We start from the raw sequence: 23,698 nt of genomic DNA on the forward strand, positions 1-23,698 counted from the left end.
GGTTGCTGCTGGCCCTCCTCAAGATGGCGGCCGCCCTTCCTTGCTGACAGAGTGCTTCCGGTTAGGCCTGGCGTCAGCGCCGCGGCCATGGCGGAGCTGACAGACGCGGAGCTCCGGAAGGAGCTGCTGGCGCTGGGCTACCGACCCGGGCCCATCACCGAGACCACCCGCAAGGTCTACATCAAGAAGCTAAGCTGCCTGCGGGCTGAGGTGGCGGCGGCGAAGCGCAGGGGCCGCGGCGCTCCGCCCAGCCCGGGCCGCAGCTCAGGCAGGCCTCAGCAGGCCTCACCCTCGCGGCCGCGCCTCGGCTTCAGCCTCAGCCCCGGCAGGGCCGGCCGCGACGGAGAGGAGGAGGATGAGGAGGATGAGGAGGACGGGATGGAGGAGGACGAAGAGGAGGAAAGAGGACGAGCGTCCGTGTCCCGCTGGGAGGCCGCTGAGGGAGGCAGGCTGTCCTGGGGAGACCCACGAGGGTCACCGCCCGGGCGCAGCGTGGGGCTCGGCGGTAGGAACGAGGGTGGGACATCCCGGGATGGGCTCCGGGGGCTGAGCGCACCCTCCTCGTGGAGCTCCTCCCTGGAGAGGAGCGGGGGGCTCAGGGCTGGGATGGGCTCGTCTCTGGATGATGGCTATCGGGCCTCGAGCTCCTTTCAGTGGAGCACATCTGCAGAGGGGAGCGAGGGGCTCAGCGGCGGGCCGAGGGCGTCCCTGGATGGGTTTGGGGGGCCGAGCCCGTCCCAGTGGAACACGTCTATAAGTAGAGGTGAGGGGCTCAGTGCAAGGGCTGGGATAGGGTCGTCCGTGGATGGGGTGGGAGGGCTGAGCTCTGTGTCCTCCTGGGGTGCATCTGCGGGCAGAAGTGGAAGGCTCAGCTCCATGCCCTTTTCCAGTGATGAAAGCGAAGGTCTGACATCCAGGGGCCATTGGGACACATCAGTAGGACGGACTGCAGGGCAGAACTCCCCAGCGCAGTGGGAGACAGCAGGGGGAAGGAAGACAGAAAGGAAGGGGCTTTTCTCCAACAGCTGGTGGGGACGGGAGAGCAGGGTGGCACCCAGCACTCATTGGGAAACCTCAGCAGGATGTAGTGGCTTGAGTTACCCATTCGAGAGGAGAGAGGAGAGCTTGGCGCCCAGCATTCGAAGGGAGGCAGACAGAGAGCCAAAAACCAGCAGCTGGGGAGAAGGATTGAGCCGACGGCTGCCGTGGAGGGCTGTGAGTGGCACAGGGCTGGGCTCGGGCAGCCGGTGGGATGCATCTGCTGCAGTGGTGACACCCCGCACTCAGCTCCTGCGGTCAGCCCCCAGGCAGCAGATGGAAGGAAAGCGCAAAGGCCTCGAGTTCTACCTCTCCCAGTTCCTTTTCCTCGCCAGCTTGGTGCTGCTGCTGATTTTTCTGGGTATCCTCATGGTGAAGATGATTGGGTCAGGCTGGCTTGAACAGACAGAGGAGAGCTGTACGTGTACCGGTTTAATTGTGCTTTTTTAACTTTATTTGCTTTTATTTTCTGATTTCCCTCTATTACTTCCATTGCTATCAGATACATCATTCTCTCACTTGGCATCTCCGTCTCCCTCTCCCATTACCTTTGGGAAGTCTCATTCATCACTGAAAATAAGTCAAGTGTGTGTTCTTTTTTATTTTTACTTTTGCCTTCAGTTCTTCAAAACCCTGTTGGGTTTTGCCCATAAAAGGAAGCCAGACCAAGGAGGTGTTTTATGGTTATTGGCTGTGTAGTATAACACCTGTGTAGGTGTCCTGTGTTTTAACATTAGCCTCTGCAAAGCACAGCCCTGCGATGGTCTCTGTGTTGCATTTAAAGCAGATATCCCAGCTAGATGGAATTAATGCCACTTCAGGACTTGGAACTGAAAGAAGAGGTTTGGGTTGGAAGGTACTGGTCCTTAATTTGGGCACACTGCACGTAGATGTATGACCTGTGGCCAGCCTGTATCCAATTGCTGGGACAGGAGTCAGCTCTTAAACCAGAGGCCACAATCTTTGGAACTAACTGTTCATGCTGAAGTATATCCCCTGTGTTTGCCTTCAGAGACTTGATTTAAACTCTTGTTATTGCCATGGTATTTCAGGTGACCATGGTATGCAGCACTTGAGAATGATCAGTGGAAATTTCCATCTCCTGCTGTCTACTTCAGCTGTTAAAACATTCTGGCCACAATTTTTACTTTCCAGCAGAACAGAGTTCATCATTTGCAGCCTGGTACAAAACTAGTTTTGTTTCTTTTGCTGCCTTCCAAGGCAGTGCTTTGAATGTGCTGTTTGTGTAGCAAGGTACCGTGTAGAGTAAGATTAAAAACAGCAGAATCAGACTTGATGGTAGAGTCTTTAAAAAAAAAAAAGTTATTTTCTTGATAAGAGCTCTTGTTTTGCAGCCAGCTAACTCTCTTTCTCTCCCATAGTTAATCTCTTGCCTGTGGATTGTGACAAAAGAACAGATGATGTAAGCATATATTTATTTATCTTTAAATATTGTGGATGGGATTCTCATAGAAGAGTAATTATTCTGGGAAGCTTCCACCAGTATCACATCACTGTGAAATTATTAGTTTTATCTTCGTGATTTGATGAGTTGGAATTAATGAGCTCGATTAAGTTAGGATTGTGTGCAAGACTCCAAAAGATAAAACTTCAAATTCCCATTTATGTGAATCAATTTCTTTAATAGTGGTAACAGAAGTGATAAGGATTTGCTGAAGAGGCTGTACCTGCGTTCAGCTTTAGCAATGCAGGATTTAATCCAGCTCGTTCCCTCAACTCCATTGTAAAGTGTTTGCACAGCCCTGTTATTATTATTATTTTTTAATCATGGTGCATCACTTGGAAAAAGAAAATTTTGGATTTGGAGTTATGGTTGGTCCCTTGTGACACCTGGGACACACAGAGGTGATGGATGCAGCCTGTCTGAGGGGATGGCTGGTGGTGCAGTGTGAGCTGGGCTCTCAGTGGCACTTTCACGTGATGTGCCAGCTCCACTCGGCCTCAGAACCTGTAGCTGTGTTGCAGCTTTGCTGCAGGTGTGTTCAGTTTGAACTGGTGATGCATAGCTGAGCTAAAACCCCTCTGCTGGCATTTTGCTGTGATGGTGTTGGCTAGTCTGACTGCTGCCCCGTAGCTGCTGGGCTGTTCATGTGTGTTACCTGTTTCTGACTTTCAGTTCTGCAAAGCCAAAGAGAAGGACATTGTGATGAACATGCTGCACGAGTTGTATAACTACTTGTCTGTACAAGCTGGTGAGTTCCATTTGTTGTTGTAAAACACTCTCTCAGCTATCTGGACATTTTCAACCTTAATTTGAAGAGAGGGATTTATGGAACAGTCAGTTCCACTCATAGAGCTCTGAGAAAGTCAGGTAACAGCAAAACAGAACGAGGTGTGTTTATTTTTGATCTCAGTAGTGCTTAGCTAATGCTATCACCGTGCTCTTGTGGAGTGGTCCTTCTTTGCACTTGATATATTGGGAACTTGAGGTGCAAATCTTCAGCTTTGTGGTTCTTTTGTAACAGCATCTTGAAATTGTCTTCAAGATGCTCAGAGGCAGGTAAGTGTAAATCAGGACGTCCTTACACATGGAGTCGGAGTGACTTAAGAAGTTGTCATCTCTCTGCTGAAATGTGACAGCGGATTATGGGATTTCTTTTAAGTTTTCTGTGCTGAGCAAGGCAGGCTTACTTGGCTAAGGAGCCAACTGACTGCAGGAGTTGAACGCTCTGTACTACGTGTGTGCCAATCCGATCCATAACAAGTGCTGTTTGACAGAGAAAGCTGCTCTAGCAGCAGTTCAGCAGACAAGTGAGAACTTTTCTTTCAGCAAGATGCATAATAATGTTAATCATAACAGTGCCTAAGTTCCATTTTCAAGATTTCAGACCCCAATGCTTTTGAATCCTTTGGATTCTTGAGTTTCACACGATTTCTGAAGCTTCAGAACCAATTTTGCCTGGTCTCTCAGCACACTTGTGTGGCCAGCTTTGTGAAGGATGACTTAGAAGCCCAAGTTCCTGGCCAGTATTCCTCTGCCTGGGCGAAGGGTAGAGCTGGGATATAGGCTTCTTAGAAGCATTTTGTGTTGATCACACTTCAGCACTGCAGTCTCTGTTGCATAGTGGAAAGCCCCTCTGCCTGCCGTTATGTCAGAGAGGTGGTTATGTATTCTGTGGAAGAGAAATAGTATCTTCCCTCCCTGTCTTTGCTGAGTAGCTCATGCTCTCAAGCATGAGGTTTTCTTGCCCTTCCCCAACCTCTGTCCAGTGGCTGAGCACTTTATTAATAGTCACAATCTTAACCTGCCTACCATATGAATCTCACCTTGCAGTCGTTTTGCCCAGAGCTGTAGCTGCGTTTAAAGGATGTTGTTTCTGGACAGCTGAGTGTATTTCTGAACTGTCAGGGGTTGTTTTTTTCTAAACATTATTTCTGTTTGACTTTCCTTTTTTTACCAGGTAATTTTGAATGCGGAAACCCTGAGAATCTAAAAAGCAAATGCATTTGGGTTAGTGAAGCAAGGGACCACGTGGTGGTGAGTAGGCTGTGAGCAGCTGTTGTTGTAACGTGGTGCTATGCCTCTTACAAGGCAATAAATAATAGATACTAAAGCAATTTGCCATTTGTTTTACTTCCCCATCCTGTTCTGATTCTTTCCCATACCTCTGGTTTCCCCTTTGGTTCTCAGCAGTTCGTTTGAAAATAATCTTCCCCTACATCTCTGATTCAAGCCCTGTAAATCTAACTTAATGGTTTGTTTTTTTGCCATGGCCATCAGTCTTTTGTAACCAGAAATTTCCCAGGATTGAGGCCTGGGCAGAAGAAAAATCTTTCTATACCCCAAAGTGTCAGAAGACAGACTGCCTTGATCCAGCATTCCATTTCTTTCATGGTAAACTGTCAGTAAGATTATGTTGTATTTAGTGGTTAGCCTTAACAGTCTGGGAGAGTGTTATTTTACAGAGTGCTTCACGCATCATCTACCAGAGTCAGAAGATTTCAGTCCAGACTGACTTTCAGATTTAGTTTTCCTCCCTCCAGTTTGCAGAATTACGATAAGAATTAACCTAGGGACAGACTGCTTAGAATAAATTCTCTCATAACTGTTATGAAATAACGTTATTCAGTATTTTAAATGAATGGGAGACTGACATTCTAATGGATTCTTCTCACAGAACATAACTGGTGGTTCCCCACAGAAGTTTGAAGCTGCCCTGAAGTGGATACTGAACAGTAACAAGGATTTAGGAATATGGTAAGTGGAAGCCTGCTGTTCCAAAATGATCTTTCTCGGCGTCGGCTGATGTGTAATTTGACATCCTGTGTGCTGTGCACAAAAAGCTCCATTAGATTTCAAAGATAATCAGAGACACGCTTTGTCAGTGCTTCCAAATAAAACGTATGGTCCTAGAACAGATTGGCAGCTGCAGACGTTCCTTCTCAGTGTGTTTCCCAACCCTTGCAGTGGGGGACATCGTGTTCATGAACACACTGCTCTGCAATGAAGTTCAAGCCTGATGTTGTGCCTGTTCACTGTGACGTTGTGCTTACAGCAGGGCTTAGAAGTGGTCGTTCTGGTGTCTTGGGAGGGCAGCTCGCTTGTTGAACTTGCCTGTTCCCCAGACAACTCTTATTCAGTACTCTTAGCAAAAACAGAGCTTTGGTATTTTGTGGGCACCCTTTCAGCAAAGGGGTTGGGTTGTACAGGTCAGCAGAGCATTGTCTTCAGGAGGTAACAACCCACGTGCCCTGGGATCTCTTGGGGCAAGTAAGTCTGTGAGGAGGGGAGGGAAACAGACTGTTGAATGGTATCTTTTCTTTAGTGTCAGTTCTCTTTCCGGCAGAATGCACAGTAGATGTCAAAACCAACAGACTGTGACTGCATAGCAGCTTGGTCAGTCACCAGTGGGGCTTTTTGTCTTGGGTTTCTTGGCTGCCACTTGTTTCTGTACATGTGGAACGGCACAAGTGCTGGTTTCTTCAGCTGAGAAATACAATGTTCGGGCCGTAATCTGATGAGAGGCTGTTATGCAGTTTCCACAGACATAATTATCTGCCTCTGGGAAGTGTCAGCTGCCTCCACTCCATGTTAACTCTGAAGCCTAACATTTGTTTGCATTTTAATATTGCATAAATTGTATAATATTGCATAATACTGCATAAATAAAATGTATCTCTGATTAAATGAATTGCAACGGTAGTAATACTAGAGCTTCATGGGTATAGTTTGTGTTGATTTCCACTGCTTGATTTCTTGTCCTAAAAAGAATTCTGCAGCTGCTGCTGTGGCTGAATGATCAGACAGTGCCTGCTGCTTTATTCTTGGCGTGTGGCAAATTCCCAGGACAAGACATTGTTTTCTTATTGGCAGGTTTGGATTTGCTTTTTGGGCCGTATTTTTGTACAGGGGCAGTGCTTGTGTCAGGAGCCTTGTAGTGTAATATATTCTCTTTTAATTTTCATAATTAGCAGTTTTCTGGGCTGTTTGCCAAGTGGATCTACTTTCACCAAGTCTGCATGGTGTGCAGAGTGAGTGTTCAGTATGCTTACCAACCTGAGGGTGGCATTTCTACGTGAGATTGGCGTTCTGGGTGCCAATCTGAGAGGCAGAACTGGAAATGAGCTCTGCTCAGTGATTCTGCTGCATGTTTAAAGTATGGAGTGTGGATTGTCAGTAAGATGAGGGGTGGGAAACAGCTGTGTCTGCTGCTGCTGCTGTAGAATCCAGCAACCAAACACAGGCTGTCAGCACTTGGTGAGATCTGCACTAATAAACTGAGAGAATGACATTGTCTAGTAAGTCATTCATTGCAAACCTGGAATGAATTAGCTTGAAAAAAAATGAAATCCTCTTTGGTCTCATTGCTCTGAATCTGATGGCTCTCACTAGGATTGCTTGATGCCTGTTGGCTTAGAGGATCTAACAAGGAAACCACATCAGCGTAGGTCTGTATAGAAAGAAGTGAGCTAAAAGCATCTCGGCTGGCACAGCAGGTGTGTGCAAGTGATTTTGCAGGAGGCTGTGTTATCGATTTTGCTGTGAATGCTTTTGAGGGTGTGTCCATTTCTCACTGCAGACACAGCTGATGTGTTGTCACTTTCCTAGCTAAACTGTTTATGCTCATCAGCACTGAGGGAAACGGCGCAACCTCTACGGACATTTGCAGTCTCCCTCAACTGCTCTCTCTGCAATTGCTGATGAGTGACTCAGTAAACATTTCCATTTCTCTGTGCTGGGAGGTGGGAATCCAATTTAAAGTTTAATCTTCTGCTCGCTGAGAGGTACTGTCAGAGAGTCTGCAGAGGGAGATTTCAGTTTAGCAGTGGGAGTTCCAGCCCTGCTGCCTTTTCTGAAGCCATATCCAGTCCTTGCTAAGCAGCCGGTCCCAAAATGTTCTGGAAAGAGGAGGTGCAAAGATGTTGGTGCATTTTCTGTGTGGCGCATAGAACGAGTTACTGCATCTGCAGTCTGCTTCCTCTCCCTCTTTTGATTAAAGACTGCAGTTGGAGCGTTTGCGTTCTTCAGTGAAGGTTTTCTGCCTCTTCCCATCAGGTTGAAAGGCGGAGACCCCTCCGAACCCGTCAGCAGAGTGGAGGAGGTGGTCTGTCTGGAATCGGCCCACCCTCAGATGGGGCTCAGCTGCCGTTTCCGTCGGGCGGTGATCACTGCTGTCATGAACCTGTTCCTGTTTTTCTGGTGTAAGTTGTCAGTGTTTCTGATCGACTTCTCCCCTTGCTGGCTGTAGAGATGAACACGCGTGCACCCATGTATTTTTCCAGCCATATGAAACTACTGGCAGAGGTGAAATAAATCTGCCAACGAGTTAATTTCTAATTAACCTTTTTCTGGCAGCAGAAAGAGACCTGTAGCCCTGCTCTTGTGCTGAGTGCTTAACACTTACTTTAAATCAGCAAGCTGATTAGCTCCCCGAGTATTCCTCAAGTACCCATTACTGCGGTCTGCAAAATAAGTATGTTAACCTACCTAAAAGATTCATTTGTTCTTTCTTTTCTTGCACTAAACTACAAAATCTTCTGGACTCTCCTGTAATGACTTGTAGCATTTCAAGTATTATAGGTTTTATGGGAAGAGTCTGTCACGCCCCAGCTGAGACAGAGGTCTTACTGAGCGAGGTGATAATGAGCAATGAGTGCTGGCTGGAGGACTTTATAATCTGGCCAGATGAGGTGAGGGTGAAAGGGGATAGTTATGTTTATTGTAGAGACTGAGATGCTAAAGTTAGCTCCTGTCGTAACGGGGACATTTGTCAGTGCTAAACCTTCAATTTAGATCTCCTGAATTTTAGGCTGGCACTGGAGCCCCGGGCTTTATCTCCTTATCAAGTAGCTATCTGCAGAGCAGTGGAGCTTGACAGTCTTCCTAAGTGATTATTGTAGGGGAGGCTTCTAGCAAAGAGGTAGCTCTGGGATTTAGAGAATTAGAGCCCCGTGGTCATGCTGATGTTTTGGGGGGGGGAGGAGGAAGGTCTGTGATGAGGCCTTCTGGCCATCTCTGCTCACATGCACACCTGCTCTTCTGCTGCAGGAACAAAATGTACTCTTTGGATGCAGTTCCAAGCAGGCCTGGGAAACAGGGAGGAGGAAAGCTGCCTCCAGAGAGTTGTAAAAAAAGAAACCTGCTGGCACTGAGGAAGTACATGTATGTCCCTACTGAATTCTGTTTGTTTTTATCCCTCTAGGTCTGGTAACTCTGTGGGGGATCCTGATCTTCCTTCGGTATCGCTGGCGGAAGATGGAGGAAGAGGAGCAAGCCATGTATGATATGGTGAAGAAGATCATAGGTAGTGTCCAGTATCTCTGTAAACCCAATTAACGCTCTCCTGCTCTGTGCAGTGTTGAACTCTCTCCTTGTTTTTCCCTTCTGCCCTGCAGCTGTTGTCCAGGACCACTACAAGGAATGGGAACGGAACCTGGAGCGCTACCCCTACGTGGGCATTCTCCACGTTCGGGACAGCCTCATCCCTCCTCAGAGCAGGTGAGCTTTGCTCTTTTAGAGGGATGTCAGCATGGCATGACTCAACTCAACTCAAAACCGTAGTTACTGGATGACAGACCACGACCAGACAATTGATGGAAAGCAAGCAGAGTCTGTCTGGCCTTTCACTTCATAAAGGATGTTGATAAAACCCAGGCTATATATTAACCTGCTGCAGATTAATGTGACAGTCCAGGGGGCTGATATTTTTTGCAGTCACACTGGTGTATTGTCATTGTTCTATCACACAGTAATTGGATTTTGTTTTTCCTGGGCCTGGAGCATCTTCTTTTTTTTTTTTTTTTCTCCTTTGTCTAATCTATGTAGGATGCCATCCTGTTTCTCAGCCATCGTGCCTTGTTCTCCAGGCAGGTGCTGCAATCTCACAGAACAAACCTTCCCATGAGCTGAATGGGGCTTTGGGGAGGCTCTTCTGAAGGGATTTTATACACTGTCTGCCTGCAAAGTTTCCTGTTCAGATGAGGCAGCTCTGAACGGGAGGCAGAGCGAGCTGTCTGATTCTGATGCCTTTTCAGAACGGAAGCACAGTTGGTTACGCCGCAGTTGGTGGGGCAGGAGGAGCAGCCTGGGTTGTGATGCTTCATCTTTGCAAAACGTTTTTTGTTTTTTTAACATTTTGCTTAGACTCAGCTGCTTTGTTCTCCAGACAGCACAGAACGCTGCACGTGCTGCAAAGTCTTTAACATCCTCCCTCTTTATCAGTCGTGATACAACCAGGAGTTATTTCAGCTGGCTTTGATTGATAGCTGTGTAGTACCTAGAATTACTAGACTGGTGCAAAACTGGATGGAGCTCCAGTTTGTGCTCCCTTGTCTGAGAGTTCCCTGTGCTTTGAAGGTGGGGGCAGTTTGCTGATGGAATCCCTCTGCAATGTGAATTGAGCTTGACATTCAGGGCAGTCATCAATTGTTTGTGCTGCCAGAGGGTCTCCTCTTCCCCACTGCTAGGATTTGTGCTTTCATGTCCTGGGCTTGAAATCACCTCTCAACTTGAATTCTGGTTTAATCTCCTTTACTGTCTGCACGGGAAGCTGGCAGTGGCTTGATCAACAGCTACAATTACTGTAAGCAGGAAGGCACTTTGAGAATATAATTATTTTTCTTTTTCATTGCTGTTTTTTTGCAGGAAAAAAATGAAGCGTGTCTGGAACAGAGCTGTGGAGTTTCTGGCCTCAAATGAGTCACGGATTCAGACAGAGTCACACAGAGTAGCAGGAGAGGACATGCTCGTATGGAGATGGACTCAGCCATCTTATGTCTCAGATTCAGAGCACTAAAGAGGAGCAGAAGCAGAACAACTGTTGAAAAGGACCTCTGCAAGGGAGCAGTCCCTTCTCTGGTGGTGGGAAAGAGCAGGTCACAGTCCCAACCTCCTTGGGTTGGGGATTGCACGCATCTGTTTGCTCTTCTTTCTTAAAATCTTCACGTACAAACAAAAAAAAAAACAACCAGGGCAATAATGTTGGCTTAGAAAGAAGATGGGCTTGAGCTGGTGGGAAGCTAGAATCACACCAAAGTTAACCTTCCAGCAGATATCTGGCTTCTGTAGGCAAGCAAGCCTAAAGCAGCGTGTTAAAATAACGCGTCCTTAAATGTTGAAGGACCTGAGATCTCTCTGACAATGGTTCTTAAAATTTGACCTCAATTCTGCAAAAGCCAACTGGAGGCAGCATCCAGCATGGAACGTGTTTAAAGGAGGTTGGCATTTCCCATGGAAACTTTAGGGTGGCAGCTGAGATGTATTTTGTTAGCGTTTGTTTTTTAGCAGTGCAGAGACAGCAATGAAAGCACTTGCTGCTCCCCAACAGGGAGAATGTTTGTGTCTGTTTCACCCTTCAAAAGTGGGGGGGGAAAAATAATAGGAAAAAAATAAGATAAAATGAGGCAAAGGTAGTCATAGAGGGAGGGCAGTCTGACGTGCCTTGATGGTTTGGGCTGGGCTGGGGGTGTGGAGGGAAACATTTGTGATCCTGTTCCACTTTTTAAGTCTGCAAATTCTGTGCTTTATGTTTTCTTGGGGGGCGGGGGGAATTTGGGTGGGAAGTGAAGGATATAGGAAGCTTCAGGAAGCGCTTTCTTGTGGCTACAAGGGGTTGCTTCGTGGGCTATTGAATAGCAGCTTTGGAATGTCTATTGGGGCTGAATGTACTTGTTTATCTTGGGCAGCTGCAATGTGTGTGCTGTGGGTCAGAGCAGAGGCGTACAATGCATGGGGTCGTGCATTGTCAGGGGGTGCCAAATCCGTGTTCCTGCAGCCTCACGACAGGTGGAAGGAGCAGCAGCCCGTCCTCTGTTGGTGCTGCAGGCGTTGTGTTTTGTATCTGCAGTCATCTAGCTAGTTAAGTTTGTTTCTGTGTCCTGTGTAGGACTGTTGTTGTTTTGGGGGGTGTTGATTTCTTTTGTTTTCTTCAAAGAAAATATCTCCAGAGTGTGGCAGCTTAGACTGGGCAAAAATACTGTTAATCTGTTCTTCCCTGTGTCATCAAACCGCTGACAGGACACTGCTGGGACAGCGAGGACCAAATTCATTTCTGGCCTAAGCTAACAAAACCTGCAGAGAGAAGCCAGTGGCAGCGTGTGTCGGCAGTGGGTTTAGCAGCTCCATGAGCAGAATGTGGATTTTTGCATTCAGCTCTGATGCTGAGTGCATGGAGAGCTTCCCTTCCAGGCTCTGCTGGGCAGCTGGGCTCAGGATGGCAGCCAGAGCCCTCCTGCAAGGTTTGCAGATTGTTGATGCCACCCGCAGGGTGGGCGCCCTGCCCGCATCCCAGGATGAAGTCTGCATCTCCTCCCTCCCCCCCCCCCAGGGTGTTTGGTGGCGCATTCCACCTGTGCCTCCTGCTGCAGAAGGGTGGCAGGGGCTCCTGGCAATACCTGGTGCTGCTCATCAGACAGGGGGAGTGGGGAGAGCAGCTTTCTGCAGGGAGGCCTGATGGGTCACACGAGAGCTGTGCTGTGGGGGGTTCACTCCTAGCCCATAGGTTGCTTTTGGTCGCACATGTAAGGTGTTTGAACAAGAGAGGAGACTCAGGAACGGCCTTCTAGTCGTTTACCACTAAATAGGGAATCAGCTGAAGGCAGCCTTGATTCTTCTAAAACATTGTGGTGAGATCTCCACTGTTGTTACAGAAGCTTTCCCAAACACCAGTGCCTATGTAATTAAGCCTTTTTTAACTGTTTGCAGGTTTTGAGTTACGATTGTTTTTAACCATCCAAACACAGAGTGAGGAGTTAAGCATTGCAGTCATGTTTTTTGTATTAAACTTGTTTTGTAGAACAAATCTCACTGGCTTGGTGCTGTTTATTATCCGTTCAGTTTAGCTCTGTAAACCAATATATAAAATAAATTTATTACGAATGATTTGTTACCTTTTATTTCTGTGGAAGAGTTGCAGGCTGTTCCAATTGCTTTTGCTCACGCAGATCAAATAGATCCTGCTCCAAGGAGACGGTGGGTTCTAAGTATAACCCTGAAAATGGCATGGGACTGCATGACAGCCTAATGAGACAGCATGGATCCTTGTGACGCTCGCTGATCTCAATAGCCAGCAGGCTCAAGTGTTGAGTTGCAAATTCAATCTGTGTTCTGGGAATAGGTGGCATTAAGGAGTGCGTGGAAGGCAGTTGTCTCGTTTAGCTGCATTTTGAAGAGATTGACAGCTTTGAGGATTGGGGTACTGCAATTATTAGCTCAGTGGGTTGGTGGGTTTTCATGTGGTCCTTCGTAAAGCGTTGGTTCAAGATGGGGAATGGCACAGAGCTGTAAGGCTGTGGGAACGGGGAGCATCATGAGTTTCCCACGTTTTTTGCAGGCAGATCTCTTGTGCATTGGCTGTGCAACATCAGCAGCCTCTGCATGAAGTTTGGTTCTCCTCGAAGTTGCTGCAGGTCCTGAGCACTGCTGCATCCTTGGGTCGTGGTCCTGAGGATCCTGAGGTCCTTTTCTGGGGATGTGATGTGAAGTAGCAGGTGTCATATAGGAGAGGTGGAGTGGACACACATCCCTTCCTGCCCTGAGCCCCGGGCTGGTGCCTGTCCCTGGGCACAGCACTTCCCTCCTGGTGTCCCAAGGGCTAAGGCTCTTCAAGCAAAGCCATCACACAGTGCTGTGAAAGGGAGGATTTTGATATCGAGGATGAAGGCTAGAAGTCGTTTCAGATAATTCACCAGATACCCAAGGTTTCCAAGGTTGCCTGGTGAGTGGAGCACACGTGGGCAAACCTTGGCGAGTCCTTGGAGTTGTCCTTGGGCTCTGCTTTCGATTCCTCTCTCACCTGAGTGTCACTGACTCACAATACATGCACTGTGAGCCTCCACTTCTTCAAAGTCCGCCTGTGAGACAGCGACAGAGCTCTGAATCATCACTGTGTGACGGGCAGGGCTGACTCACTGCTGTTGGGTGGAAGAAACGTTAATTAATCTCACCGTGTAGCTCTGGATGATGGAGGGGCAGTTTCCCAGCAGTGAGAGGTGCTGGCTGTGCGACGGCCCTGCTCGTCCAACCTCCTTGCTGGTACTGAGCTGTTGCTAAGGTATGGGACTAAAGGGAGCGTGGGGCTCCAGCTCTCCTCAGTACCTGCTTTCCTCCTTGGTGCTTTCACCCAACACGGGTTGCTAAGTTACAACTGAAACATATTTGAGGTTAGGAAAGAATCTTCTGTTTGGTGTGATGGCACGTGCTGGGGGCTGTTTGCTGTGGCAGCCCACCTCGTGTCCATGGGCAGCAAGGAAGGTGGCTTCGTGCTGCTCTCACTGCCGCATTCCTGCCCGCTCCTTGCAGCCTGTGCTGATAGTTTCTATGGCACCAGCAATTTTCTCAGCCTCCCAATCCACTCAGGGAAGAGGGGACAGTGGGTTCATCCCTTCCCTGCTCTGCTTCCAACCTGCATTCGCTCCCACTTTCTTGCAAAGCGTGAGGGTTCCATAAATAGGTTCTCGAGCAGTGGGCCGATAAAGCCATCGCATCCCCTCACTGTCAGGAAGGAAAATATGTACCAACAAGGAATCTAAAATAAAATTTGCCCTTTATCTTTTCATTTCCTGCTTCCATTTAAAGCCTTTCACATTAAATGTTTTGTCTCCCGCTGACATGACAGCTGATGCTGAGCCTTATTTATGGGATGCAGAGTCGGGGCGCTGTGCCAGTTCTCCTGGAAAGATCAGTGTGGACTGGAGAAGCAGAAGCACAGACAGGGAGCTCTGCCCCAGGGCGCCTCCCTCCAGCCCTGCCCCCATCTCAGGCAATCTCTCCTAGGGCTTGTGCTGGAATCTCCACCGTGGTTTTGTTCAACTTCTCAAGAGCAGCCCTCGTGCTTGGGCTGGATCCAGGTAGCTGTGTGCTCTGCACCTCTGCTGCCCCTGTGTTCCCCGGCTCCTGCAGGCAGGACAACCCCCGGTCTCTGTGACCTCCCCTCTGATGGAGAAGAGCACCTGCCCTGCATTTCTTCACAGCACTCCCTTAAGGCTGGGCTCGTGCTGTTTACGTCGCTGCTCCAAAACAGTTCCAAGTGTCCAAGCTGAAGCAACACAGGAAAACATTCAGCGGGTGGCCGGGTCACGTTGGGCCGAGGTCCTTCTGCAGTGTGGACGTTACCAAGGAACCCACTCCTACGTGAAGCCTGGAATGCATGAGGTTCAGCTGTAGTGGCATCCCAGTGTGAGCTGGGGGGCATTCACTCTTAGGATCACGTCTCCATCTGATGGAGGCTGCAGCTTTCAAGCTGGCCGGGGTAATAATATCCTTGTGTGCCTGTAATTAGTTCCTAATTAGCATAGTTTTAATATGAGGTGGGCTTGCTTTCCCCTTAGAGTGCTCTGTGTTGTACAAGGGGCTGAGTAATTGCCTCTGCAGCTGTGGTGGGGGCACCTCCTGGGATGCAGTAGCCTCGAGCTGTGCTGGTTTGAACAGAGCAGCCACTGCAGTGCTCCTGACATCAAAATGAGATCACTGCAATTAATATAACCATTAAAAATACATATGGCATCCAGCAGGGCAGGCTCTGTACAGGGGAGGTGTGTGTGCCAGCACCATGCAGGGCTCCCAGGGCGAAGTTGGGCTCGGTCCTGTCTGCTCCCCTCCAATTAGCAGCAATTACTGCATCCACTGATTGGTTCCTCAGCAGCAGAGTTCCTTCCCACCCTTCCCAGTGCCATCCCTGTTGCAGGCACTGATTTGTTGATGCCCTTGAATTATCACTGGGACTGATGGGGGACGGGGTGGGGGTGAGCATGGGGTGCTCAGACTGCATGTACCCCAAAATAGCGGTGGGTCTTGTCAGGATGTGCCAGGTTGGCCGCAGCATGCGAGGATCCCACAGGGCTGTTTGGGTTCCTGGCAGGTGCACAGCGTGGGGCACGCGCTGTCCCCGCAGAGCTGGCAGGAAATACTCTGGGACTTTTCCACTCTGCTCCCAGCCTTGGTTTCCTGCATGAGGCTGCTGGCAGGGCCGGGCGCTGTGCCTCAATTCTCTCAGCTGCTGCATTGCATTGGACACAGCACGGCTCACCCCTTCCCAAAAATACCTCTTCCATTCTCAGCCCTATTAGCTCATCGACTCATTTGATCCCCAGCATCCCCGCTCATTCTGCTGCCTCTTCCCTGCGCTCACAGCTCCTTTGCTCCATCGTTCCCTGCACCATCCCAACCCATTTCCCACAGCAAGCAGCTGCAGGTTTGGTTTGCACCTATCCTCATCCCAGCTGCACAGCAGGCTCCAGCCTGCTCCCTTACACCACCATCGCTTCTTTGCATGCACCAGAATAAAGCTGCAGTTATTTCCCTCTGGAGCCATTGCACAAGGGAGGCAGAGTGTGGCCATGCTTCATACAGCCCCACACGTGGCTTTCTCAGCCCCAACCTCACCCCACGGCTTTGTTTTCCTTTAACACCAGGGGCTGTTTTCTCCCCCTCCCAACCTCAGCTGTCAGCTGGACATACCGGAGTGCTGCCAGAAATGTTGCAGTGTCAGCTGATGGCCCAAATGTCTGCAGGCTCCCCCTGCTCCTTCATTTCCCATCCTCGAGCGACACCGAGCAGCACTGAGATCCCAGAGCCAGCGGCTGAGCCAGCAGGTGAGGGATGGGGACGGGGGATGGCGGAACACTTGGAGGCACCAGGAGCGGTGTTAGAAGTGCTCCAAGCATGGCCACAGCTTGTGGGAAGGGATGAGGGAGCGAGGGGAAGGCAGCAAGCTGGGGTGTGTGCAAAGTGAGCGTTGTGGCTTCAGGTTTGGCTGCATTGCATTGCTTTGCTTTGGGTTAGCTACAGGGTTGAGTTAAGGTTTAAGGTTGGCTTTGAGTTCTCCGAAGGGTTCGTGGCATTGCTGGAAAGCACAGGGTGGGTTGGTGGGGGGCAGAAGGGGGTTGGGTGCAAGGCTGAGGCTGGACGGGGCTGTGCTGGAATGGGCTCAACAGTACTGTGGGGCTAAGGAGTGTGGAGGAGTGGAGGGAGGTTCTGAGCCAAGTCTGTGTGCACAGATCGCAGAATTAATGGCTGGAAGGTCAGAGGGGGACAGGCAGGTCAGAGCCCAGAGCTAGGATAGAGTTTGGGTGCTTATGTAGCTCTGATTTGTGCCCGAGCAATTGATTGGTGCAGAATTGTTTCTTGGAAACAACTGATGGTGGTGGAAAGGCTGATTATTTTCAGGGCTCAGGAGCAGCTCGGTGCGTGCATCCCAGAGCTGAGCGGATGTGGGGAGGTGATGTCCCCATCCCACTGCCCATTTGTGGGTACAGTGGGTGCTGCAGACCATGGGGCACTGTGCATCCCCACGCCCAGATCCCAGCATGGGGTTGGGTGCTTTTGCAGCCATTCCATCCAGGATAATTCTGCTCTCATCCCCCCTACCCATGACCCTGCGCTTGGCAGAGCCGCCAAATAAATCCTTTGGTGCAGCAAACTGCATCTTTGCATCTTATTCATGAGGGACGCAGGGATTGGTCATAAAGTTTATGAACGTCATTTTCTTTCAAGGAAGGAAATACAAGATAAAAGAGCTCAGGGTTTCTGCACATCAGGATTTATGGGGTGCTTAGAGCTGGGTTTCATGCCAAGAGCCGAACATTTCGCTGCCGGCACAGTGCTGACTTTGGCTGTGGTTGAGGAGCCCATTGCTGTGAGCCCTGTTTGGGAACACACAGAGCTGGGAGCACTCGGATGTTCCTTGTAGCCAATGCTTCGAGGTGCTCAGAGGCACAAGGCCAGAAACTGGGCAGAAATGGGGTAATTGGGCTTCGCAAAGCGCTCCTGCAGGCTGTGCTGGTGTTGGGTGCAGGAGCTGGACAGGAATCCTGGTCAACCTGAGAGCTGCAGGCATGAGGATCTCCACAAATTAACAGCCAAGTTCATTTCTTGCCTTTTAATTAAAGCAAAATAAAACAAAATAAAAACCATCAACCCAACCCAGCAGCACCGTGCAGTGCACAGAGCCTGACTGTGCAGCACAGCGCCTCGAGGTGCCCTGGAGTGCCGGCACTGAGCTGGGGCTGTGCTGATGGGCACTTGTTTTCATGGTGATTTTCTTCTTTTTTAATATTCCAAAGCCTTTCTGGCAATGGGACCCTGGGGCAGAGCTGCTCCCAGGACCAGGCTGTGCTTCACCCCGTTGTGAGTAGGGTGGGATGGGGCGGACGCTTGGAGAACGCCATCTGCTTGGTTCCATCGGGCTGCATTAAAGCTGTGCTGTAAGTAGAGTTCTTTGCACGGCGCCTTCTGATACCAGGCCCCAGAACAGAGCCTGGCATGCTGTGTCCCCAGGAGCTCTGCCCAGTGAGCACTGCAGACCCCCAAATATTCAGCCCCATCTCCACCCACAACGCCTGCGCGGCTGTCTCGCTTTTGCTAGAGGACAAAATCACCCAGGATTTTGGGTTTTATTGTCAGGGACACAGATTAATCTGCAATTCAGTGTATTTTTAGGGCTGTGGATATCTGTTGGCATTCACGATCACTCGAGCTGTAGATGGGAGCTACTCCCAGTGTCCCATTTCAGCTGGAGGTCTGTGAGGAGCGAGCTGCTTGCTTTCTGCTTTTCTCAACAACAACAACAGAAATCCAGCAAACCTTCATCTTTGAAGGGAGAATCTTCCTTAAAAGCTGCTTCAACTGAACGCAACGCTAAATGCTTTTATTTACTTCTAGAAAGTCTATGAAGTGCTGCTTTCTTCCTGGGCTGCAAAGCATTCATCTGAGCGGGTCGGCTTTGTTCCCTGAGCTGGTGCTGCTAATTGTAGAGCAGAGATTCCACTCTGAGGTGTGCAGTGATGAAAGAATAGAGAAGAGAGGGTGAAAAACCACCTCGGGGGGTGTTGAAGGAGTGAGCTGTGCTGGGAGGAGCGTTCCTTCTCCCCTTGTGCCACCAGCCCACTGCATCCAACTCCTCCAGGTGCAGAACCTTTGCTGTCTGTTAGCTACTGAACTTGGCTATGGAAGGTGGTGATGCTCACGGACAGCCCTGTGAGCTCTGGTGCACGGAAACAAGCTTTCAGAGGTGTCGCATTTACTGCACAGGGCTCCTTCAAGCACAAATAGGATGCCAAGCTCCCCAGGCTGGAGGAGTGGGGGGAAAGCCTCCCATGTCAGCACTCTGCCTTGGGAGGGCTGCAGGAACGCTGAGCTGCCCTCAAAGGAAGGATAATGCACAGTCTTTTTTTTTCCCCATCAGTTACATTTTGGGATCTGGAATGTCTTATTCTGATTTTAGAACATTGATGGCATGGAACCCTCACAAATGTTAGCTCTGCCATCTTTCTGTCTGTCTCAGTGGCTACAGGAGTCCTCTGCAGAGCAAGAGCATCCTCAGCCCCTTGCAAAGAGTAAAGCAAAGAGGGGAGAGGGTTTGCTGGGTGCAAAGCAAAGCTGAGGTGCTGCTGCTCTGCTTCTGTGCCTTTCCCATCTTACTTCTCCCCCTCTTATACCAGCTCCTTTCTCCTGCCACAGCCACGGGAGGATTCCTCCCTGGGGATGAAATTGGGACCCAAATCCATGTGTTCAGATGGGAGCTGTGGGTGCTGCTGTGATGCATCCTCACACCATGCTTGTGCAGGAAGCATTCCCAGTGCAACGGTGTTAATTGGTTGGGAACATCCCCTCCTGATGGTGCTCTCGAAGGTGTAGAGAATGTTGCTGCCCCCCTGGTAGCGTCGAGAGGTGGGGAGCTGTGCAAGGATGGGGGTTTTGCAGAGGCTTTATTAAGAAACCTCATTCACAGGGAATGTTCTGGCTTGGGGAAAGGCTAAGACCATCATTAGCACTGTCTCATCAGGCAAACTGAGGCTGTTTCACAGCAGGGCTGTTATTAATACAGTATATTAATACCCCAGCATTGCTGGCCCAAGGAACGCCCTGATCCAAGCTGGTTTCACAAGGCTGCCGTGTTAATTTGATAGCTCTTCTCAGTCATCCCCTTCTGTTTCCTTTGCCCCCAACGGGACTAAATCGGGGCATTTGGGGACATGTCACACCAGGGCTCCCTGCCAGCACCGTGTTGTACACGAGGCCAGGCTGCTCCCAGCCCACTGCAGGCGGTGGCTTTGCAGTGGTTCATCCCCCCACCCCTGCCTTCACGCTCTCCCATATCCTCTGCTTGCAGACACCACGTCGAGGAGCTGCACGGGCACGGAATGACCCACACTGCGACCTCCCCACACTGCTGACCCACAGCCTTGGCCGAGCAGCATGGTGGGGCAGAGCGAAGGCAGGAGGGCAGTGCTCCTGGAGCCCTTCGTGCACCAGGTGGGCGGCCACATGAGCATGATGAAGTACGACGAGCACACGGTCTGCAAACCCCTGGTCTCACAGGAGCTGAGCTTCTACGAGTCGCTGCCCCTGGCCATGAGGCAGTTCACCCCTCAGTACAAAGGTACGGTGGGGAACAGCTTGGTTGGGCTGGGTCTGAGCTGGGAGCCCCTCGAGGAGAGCAGAGCAGGTTGTGCTTGGTGAGGCTGCTGGCAGGGCGCACAGTGGCTGCCTCCTCCAGCAGGGCTTGCTTTGGGGACCTTGCTGGATGATGCCGCGGGTTTGGGAAGGCTGAAAAGCAACGACACAGAGCGTGGCCAACGCCAAACTGCCCCGTGCTGCTCTGCCAACTCCAAGGGCTGCAGCCAGGCAGACGTGCTGCCTATTTCTGTTATGGCGGGTCAAAGCAGGCTGCATGTGCAGGATACCTTTCATTCCTTTGTGGGTGCTAGCCCTCAAATAGACCTCTTTTTCCATGCCGTTAACATTCCATTAACCCCAATTAGGAAGCCTGCTCCCGCTCAGCACTGTGATGACCTTTTCCTAAGGAGATGCTGTGGGTTCCAGCTCAGGAGCTGCCCGTGCACTTGGGACCACACAGTACAGAGCAGAGCTGCTCTGAAATCGTGGCGTGTGAGAAGGAAGGGCCGGCAGCTGGAGCAGGGCTCAGGGGTGCCTCTGCTTCGTGGCCTTTGGTGTTAGAGGAGGTGAAGGTTTGCGTCAGAAATGAGGAGAGCAAGGGAAGGGGCAGGGCTCACAGCCGGGGTAGAGCCGCTCCTCTGAGCCGGGGTGACATACCAAGGCAAAAATAGCCCGGGGGGACGGAGCATCTCTTAGACGGCTGCTCCACCAGGTGCTGCTTGTGCTCCTGGAAGCACTGATCCTGGAAAAGCAGAGACAAAACTCAAGTCCGTGTGTCTCAGATTTAGCTGCTGAAAAGCAGCGCTTGATGCAAGTGCAGTGCAAGTGGGTCCAAGCGCATTCCTCCTAATTCTTTTTCTTTTAAGATGCCCCCCCTTCCTTCCTCCCTCCCTTTTGCTGCTCCTGACCCTGGGTTTGGTGAGAGTCGAGAAGCTCAGCTGTCACATAAAAGCTTAAAATATCTCTTGGTCCTTCAGCAGTACAGAAAGGAGCTTCGAGTGTTAGCTGAGGTCTCCCATCCAATCTCTCCCTTCCCCACCAAGTCAGGGGCCTCCGTAGATTTATGGGGCAATATTAAAAAGATGCTTAAGAAAGAAAACCAGGCTTCCTCTGAGCGATTTCCTATAGCAGGTGCTGGGGTTCAGTGCCAGAGAGCTGAGTCCTGCTCCGTTCCTGTTATAAAGACATTAAGCAATCCCAGCTTATCAGTTCAGAGCTTATTAATACCTTTTTATCCTCTCTTTCTATTGCAAGTCCCAGCACAATAGGGGTAATTAAACACCAATTCTCCTCCAATTTGGCATCAGGGAGACACACGTTGTTCCCTGCTTCCAGCCGTCCCAGCCCTGAACGCCCGGCACATGAAAGAGGTGGAACGTCTGCCAAGGGCCAACATTTTCCCATGGGGGTGATGAGCATCAGAGGGAACAACCCCGAGGTCTCCACCCCCACCCATAGGCATCCACACTCCTCACCTCTATTCTTAGGCTGGGGGATTGCTCAGGGCTCATTGTGTGATGCTGATGTGACGCACGGCGTTGATCAAATGTCACCATTCAAACCTCACACCCGAGCTGCCCTTGACCCCTTCCAACCCAATGGGATTGCACTGTGGGTGACAATGCAAGCCAAGGACCTACGGACATCTTTGCTCCCAGATAGGTGTTTTCTCCTTGCAACAGAAGAGAAAGTGTTGAGCGTTCATATGCAAAACTGCTCACCCCTTAAGGAAGCACACGGGGAAACAAAGGTCATTTTAAGGCAGAGATGTGGGTTTACAAAGGCAGTTTCCAGGTGGAAGGAGGTGATCGCATTCCCTTGCCTTTGACAACATCCCCATTAATTTTCATGTTAATGTGAGGTATTTAAGAACTTGTTTCATGCTGTATAGAACGTTTTTAGGGCCAGACTGTCAGCACTGCATAAATGAGCACAGCTCCGTTGACTTGCAGGCATGGAACTGGGGCAGATTTTAAGGTTACACACTGCTGTAGTGCACAGTGCTGTGCTTGGAATTGAGGGCTCCGTTCGCTTTTATTCAGGCAAAAAATATATTTCTTCTCTTCATGTCCACCTCCCCTGAAATCCCAAAGCAAGCATCGGAGCGGGCAGGACTTCTGTTTGCTCTTTTAATCTGCAATACGGATTCCTATGAGCAGGGCGCTGCTAGAGACCATGTGGGTGATGCTGGGAGTTGGGAGCACAGCTCCTGAACTCATGATAACTGTGAGCAAAGGACCGAGAGAACTGAAAACATTACTCACCCTCTAATTAAGCTTTCCAGCCCTATAGCTCACGGGCAGAGCAGCCTGCGTGTATTCCTCACTCATTTCAGCTCAGATCTGACCCAACCTCTATGGCACGCCAGTTGGAGTGATGCTGATTTTTACAGTGAGGGAAAGGAATGGCTGTGGGCTGCATGTGGGCTGTGGGGCAGAGGGACCTGCAGGTCTGTGAGGTGTGGGGCTGGGGAAGGAATGGGCGCCCCAAAGAATCTTCCCTCAGTCAGCAAAACCCAGCAGCCATGGCCCTGCAAATCCTCCCATCTGTGTTTGCTCACTGTAATCTCGCTTCAAACGGAGAGAAGGCAGTTTGTGTATTTATTTGCTTTGGCAAATTGGCTCGGGCAAAGAGAGCTGCCTTGTTTGTAAGCTGCAGAGACGCATTTCCCCGCAATGACTAACAGACTGCACGAGGGTACCCTGGGGACAGCTGGACCCAACCCAGCTCCATGTGCTGCAAACGGGGCCTCCTTCCAGCGCTGAGTTCTGTTGGTCCAACATCCCTGACCGTCCTGTCTGGATCTGCCTTGCTGCAGCCAGACCTGAAAGCATTGGGGCGGGATGATTCACGTGGCTGCATCCCCTCTGCGAGCGAAAGGGCGATGTTCTAAAAGTGCCTGCACTGCCTTGAGAGGCTCAGACAGCCCTGACAGAGGCTGCGGGAGCAGCACTGCCCCGAGCAAAGGACTGCTGTTATCAGCCTTTCCCAGAAAGGTCAGAGCCGTCTGTTGCGCCAGACACGGCCATTCCTGTGCTGTCATTTGACACGCGGAGGCAGCGCTTCTGATGCCAGGGATGGGCTGAGATGGGCTAAATACGTGATGGGCTGAGTGGCATTTGTGCCCTGTGATCCTCATTAGAGTCAGGGAAAATCGCGTGGCTAAAATACACAATGGTGTTTTTGAGCACGGAGAGTGGAAATTAATAATCACCAGTCTTGGTCAAGTTCTTCCACGTGCAGATCCAGTCCCTGCCAGCATCCTGGTCTTTGGTGCTGGGGGAAGGACGCATCCATGACAACATATGGCATTGCCTTCATTTGCAGCTTTGCCAGCCCACATGCATACCTCTGCCCTTGCTCCTGTGGGCTCTGCCATTAAGTGAAGCAGTTGGCATGCTGGTTGTCTGTAAAATTCCTGTTCCCCAGCTCTCCCTTTGCTTTCTACTAATGCAAAGCATTTCCAACCTTGCCCTGTGCTCAAAAGTGCAACTTAAATCCCTCGTCATAAATAAGGCAGGAGCTCCTGGTCCAAGGCAGGGGGTCTGTGCTGGGTCAGCTGCTGCATAACGGAGCCTGAAGGAATGGAGAATGAAGGAACACGGTGTTCAGAGCAGGCAGGCTTCACAGAAAGAGGGGAGGGAACATTAGAAAAGCTCATGGCTGTTTTCCAGAGCCTCAGACTGATAGTGTTTATTGGGTCTCAAATCAGCCTGGGCTCAGCGTGAGGCCACTAAAGTACGAGGCAACAGCTGAGCCCAGGAGGACTCATAGCACCCATGGTGTCACAGTGTTAACCCCGTT

General features: G+C 50.2%; 2 protein-coding genes and 1 long non-coding RNA gene across 3 annotated transcripts in view; 2 read left to right on the forward strand and 1 right to left on the reverse strand.

The window, feature by feature from the left end:
- Window positions 1-10,478, forward strand: LEMD2 (LEM domain nuclear envelope protein 2). Its single transcript, XM_048925693.1, has 9 exons — window positions 1-1,456; window positions 2,421-2,461; window positions 3,176-3,251; window positions 4,461-4,537; window positions 5,178-5,257; window positions 7,556-7,701; window positions 8,703-8,804; window positions 8,896-8,998; window positions 10,145-10,478. Exons 1-9 carry the CDS (start codon window positions 88-90, stop codon window positions 10,293-10,295), a joined length of 2,145 nt encoding a protein of 714 aa, XP_048781650.1. The 5' UTR covers window positions 1-87; the 3' UTR covers window positions 10,296-10,478.
- Window positions 10,449-16,065, reverse strand: LOC125684050 (uncharacterized). The gene is made up of 2 exons (XR_007373207.1): window positions 15,956-16,065; window positions 10,449-14,767 (listed from the first exon to the last, which is right to left on the reverse strand). It is a non-coding gene; the product is annotated as an uncharacterized LOC125684050 (long non-coding RNA).
- IP6K3 (inositol hexakisphosphate kinase 3) overlaps window positions 15,983-23,698 on the forward strand; it is a 12,631-nt gene continuing 4,915 nt past the window's right edge. The window contains exons 1-2 of the mRNA XM_048925711.1: window positions 15,983-16,089; window positions 19,608-19,877. Coding sequence (XP_048781668.1) covers window positions 19,694-19,877 — 184 coding nt within the window. The 5' untranslated portion in view covers window positions 15,983-16,089; window positions 19,608-19,693. The remainder of the gene's footprint in view (window positions 16,090-19,607; window positions 19,878-23,698) is intronic.

This window comes from Lagopus muta, chromosome 24 (assembly GCF_023343835.1).
Source record: "Lagopus muta isolate bLagMut1 chromosome 24, bLagMut1 primary, whole genome shotgun sequence".
Taxonomy (NCBI): domain Eukaryota; kingdom Metazoa; phylum Chordata; class Aves; order Galliformes; family Phasianidae; genus Lagopus; species Lagopus muta.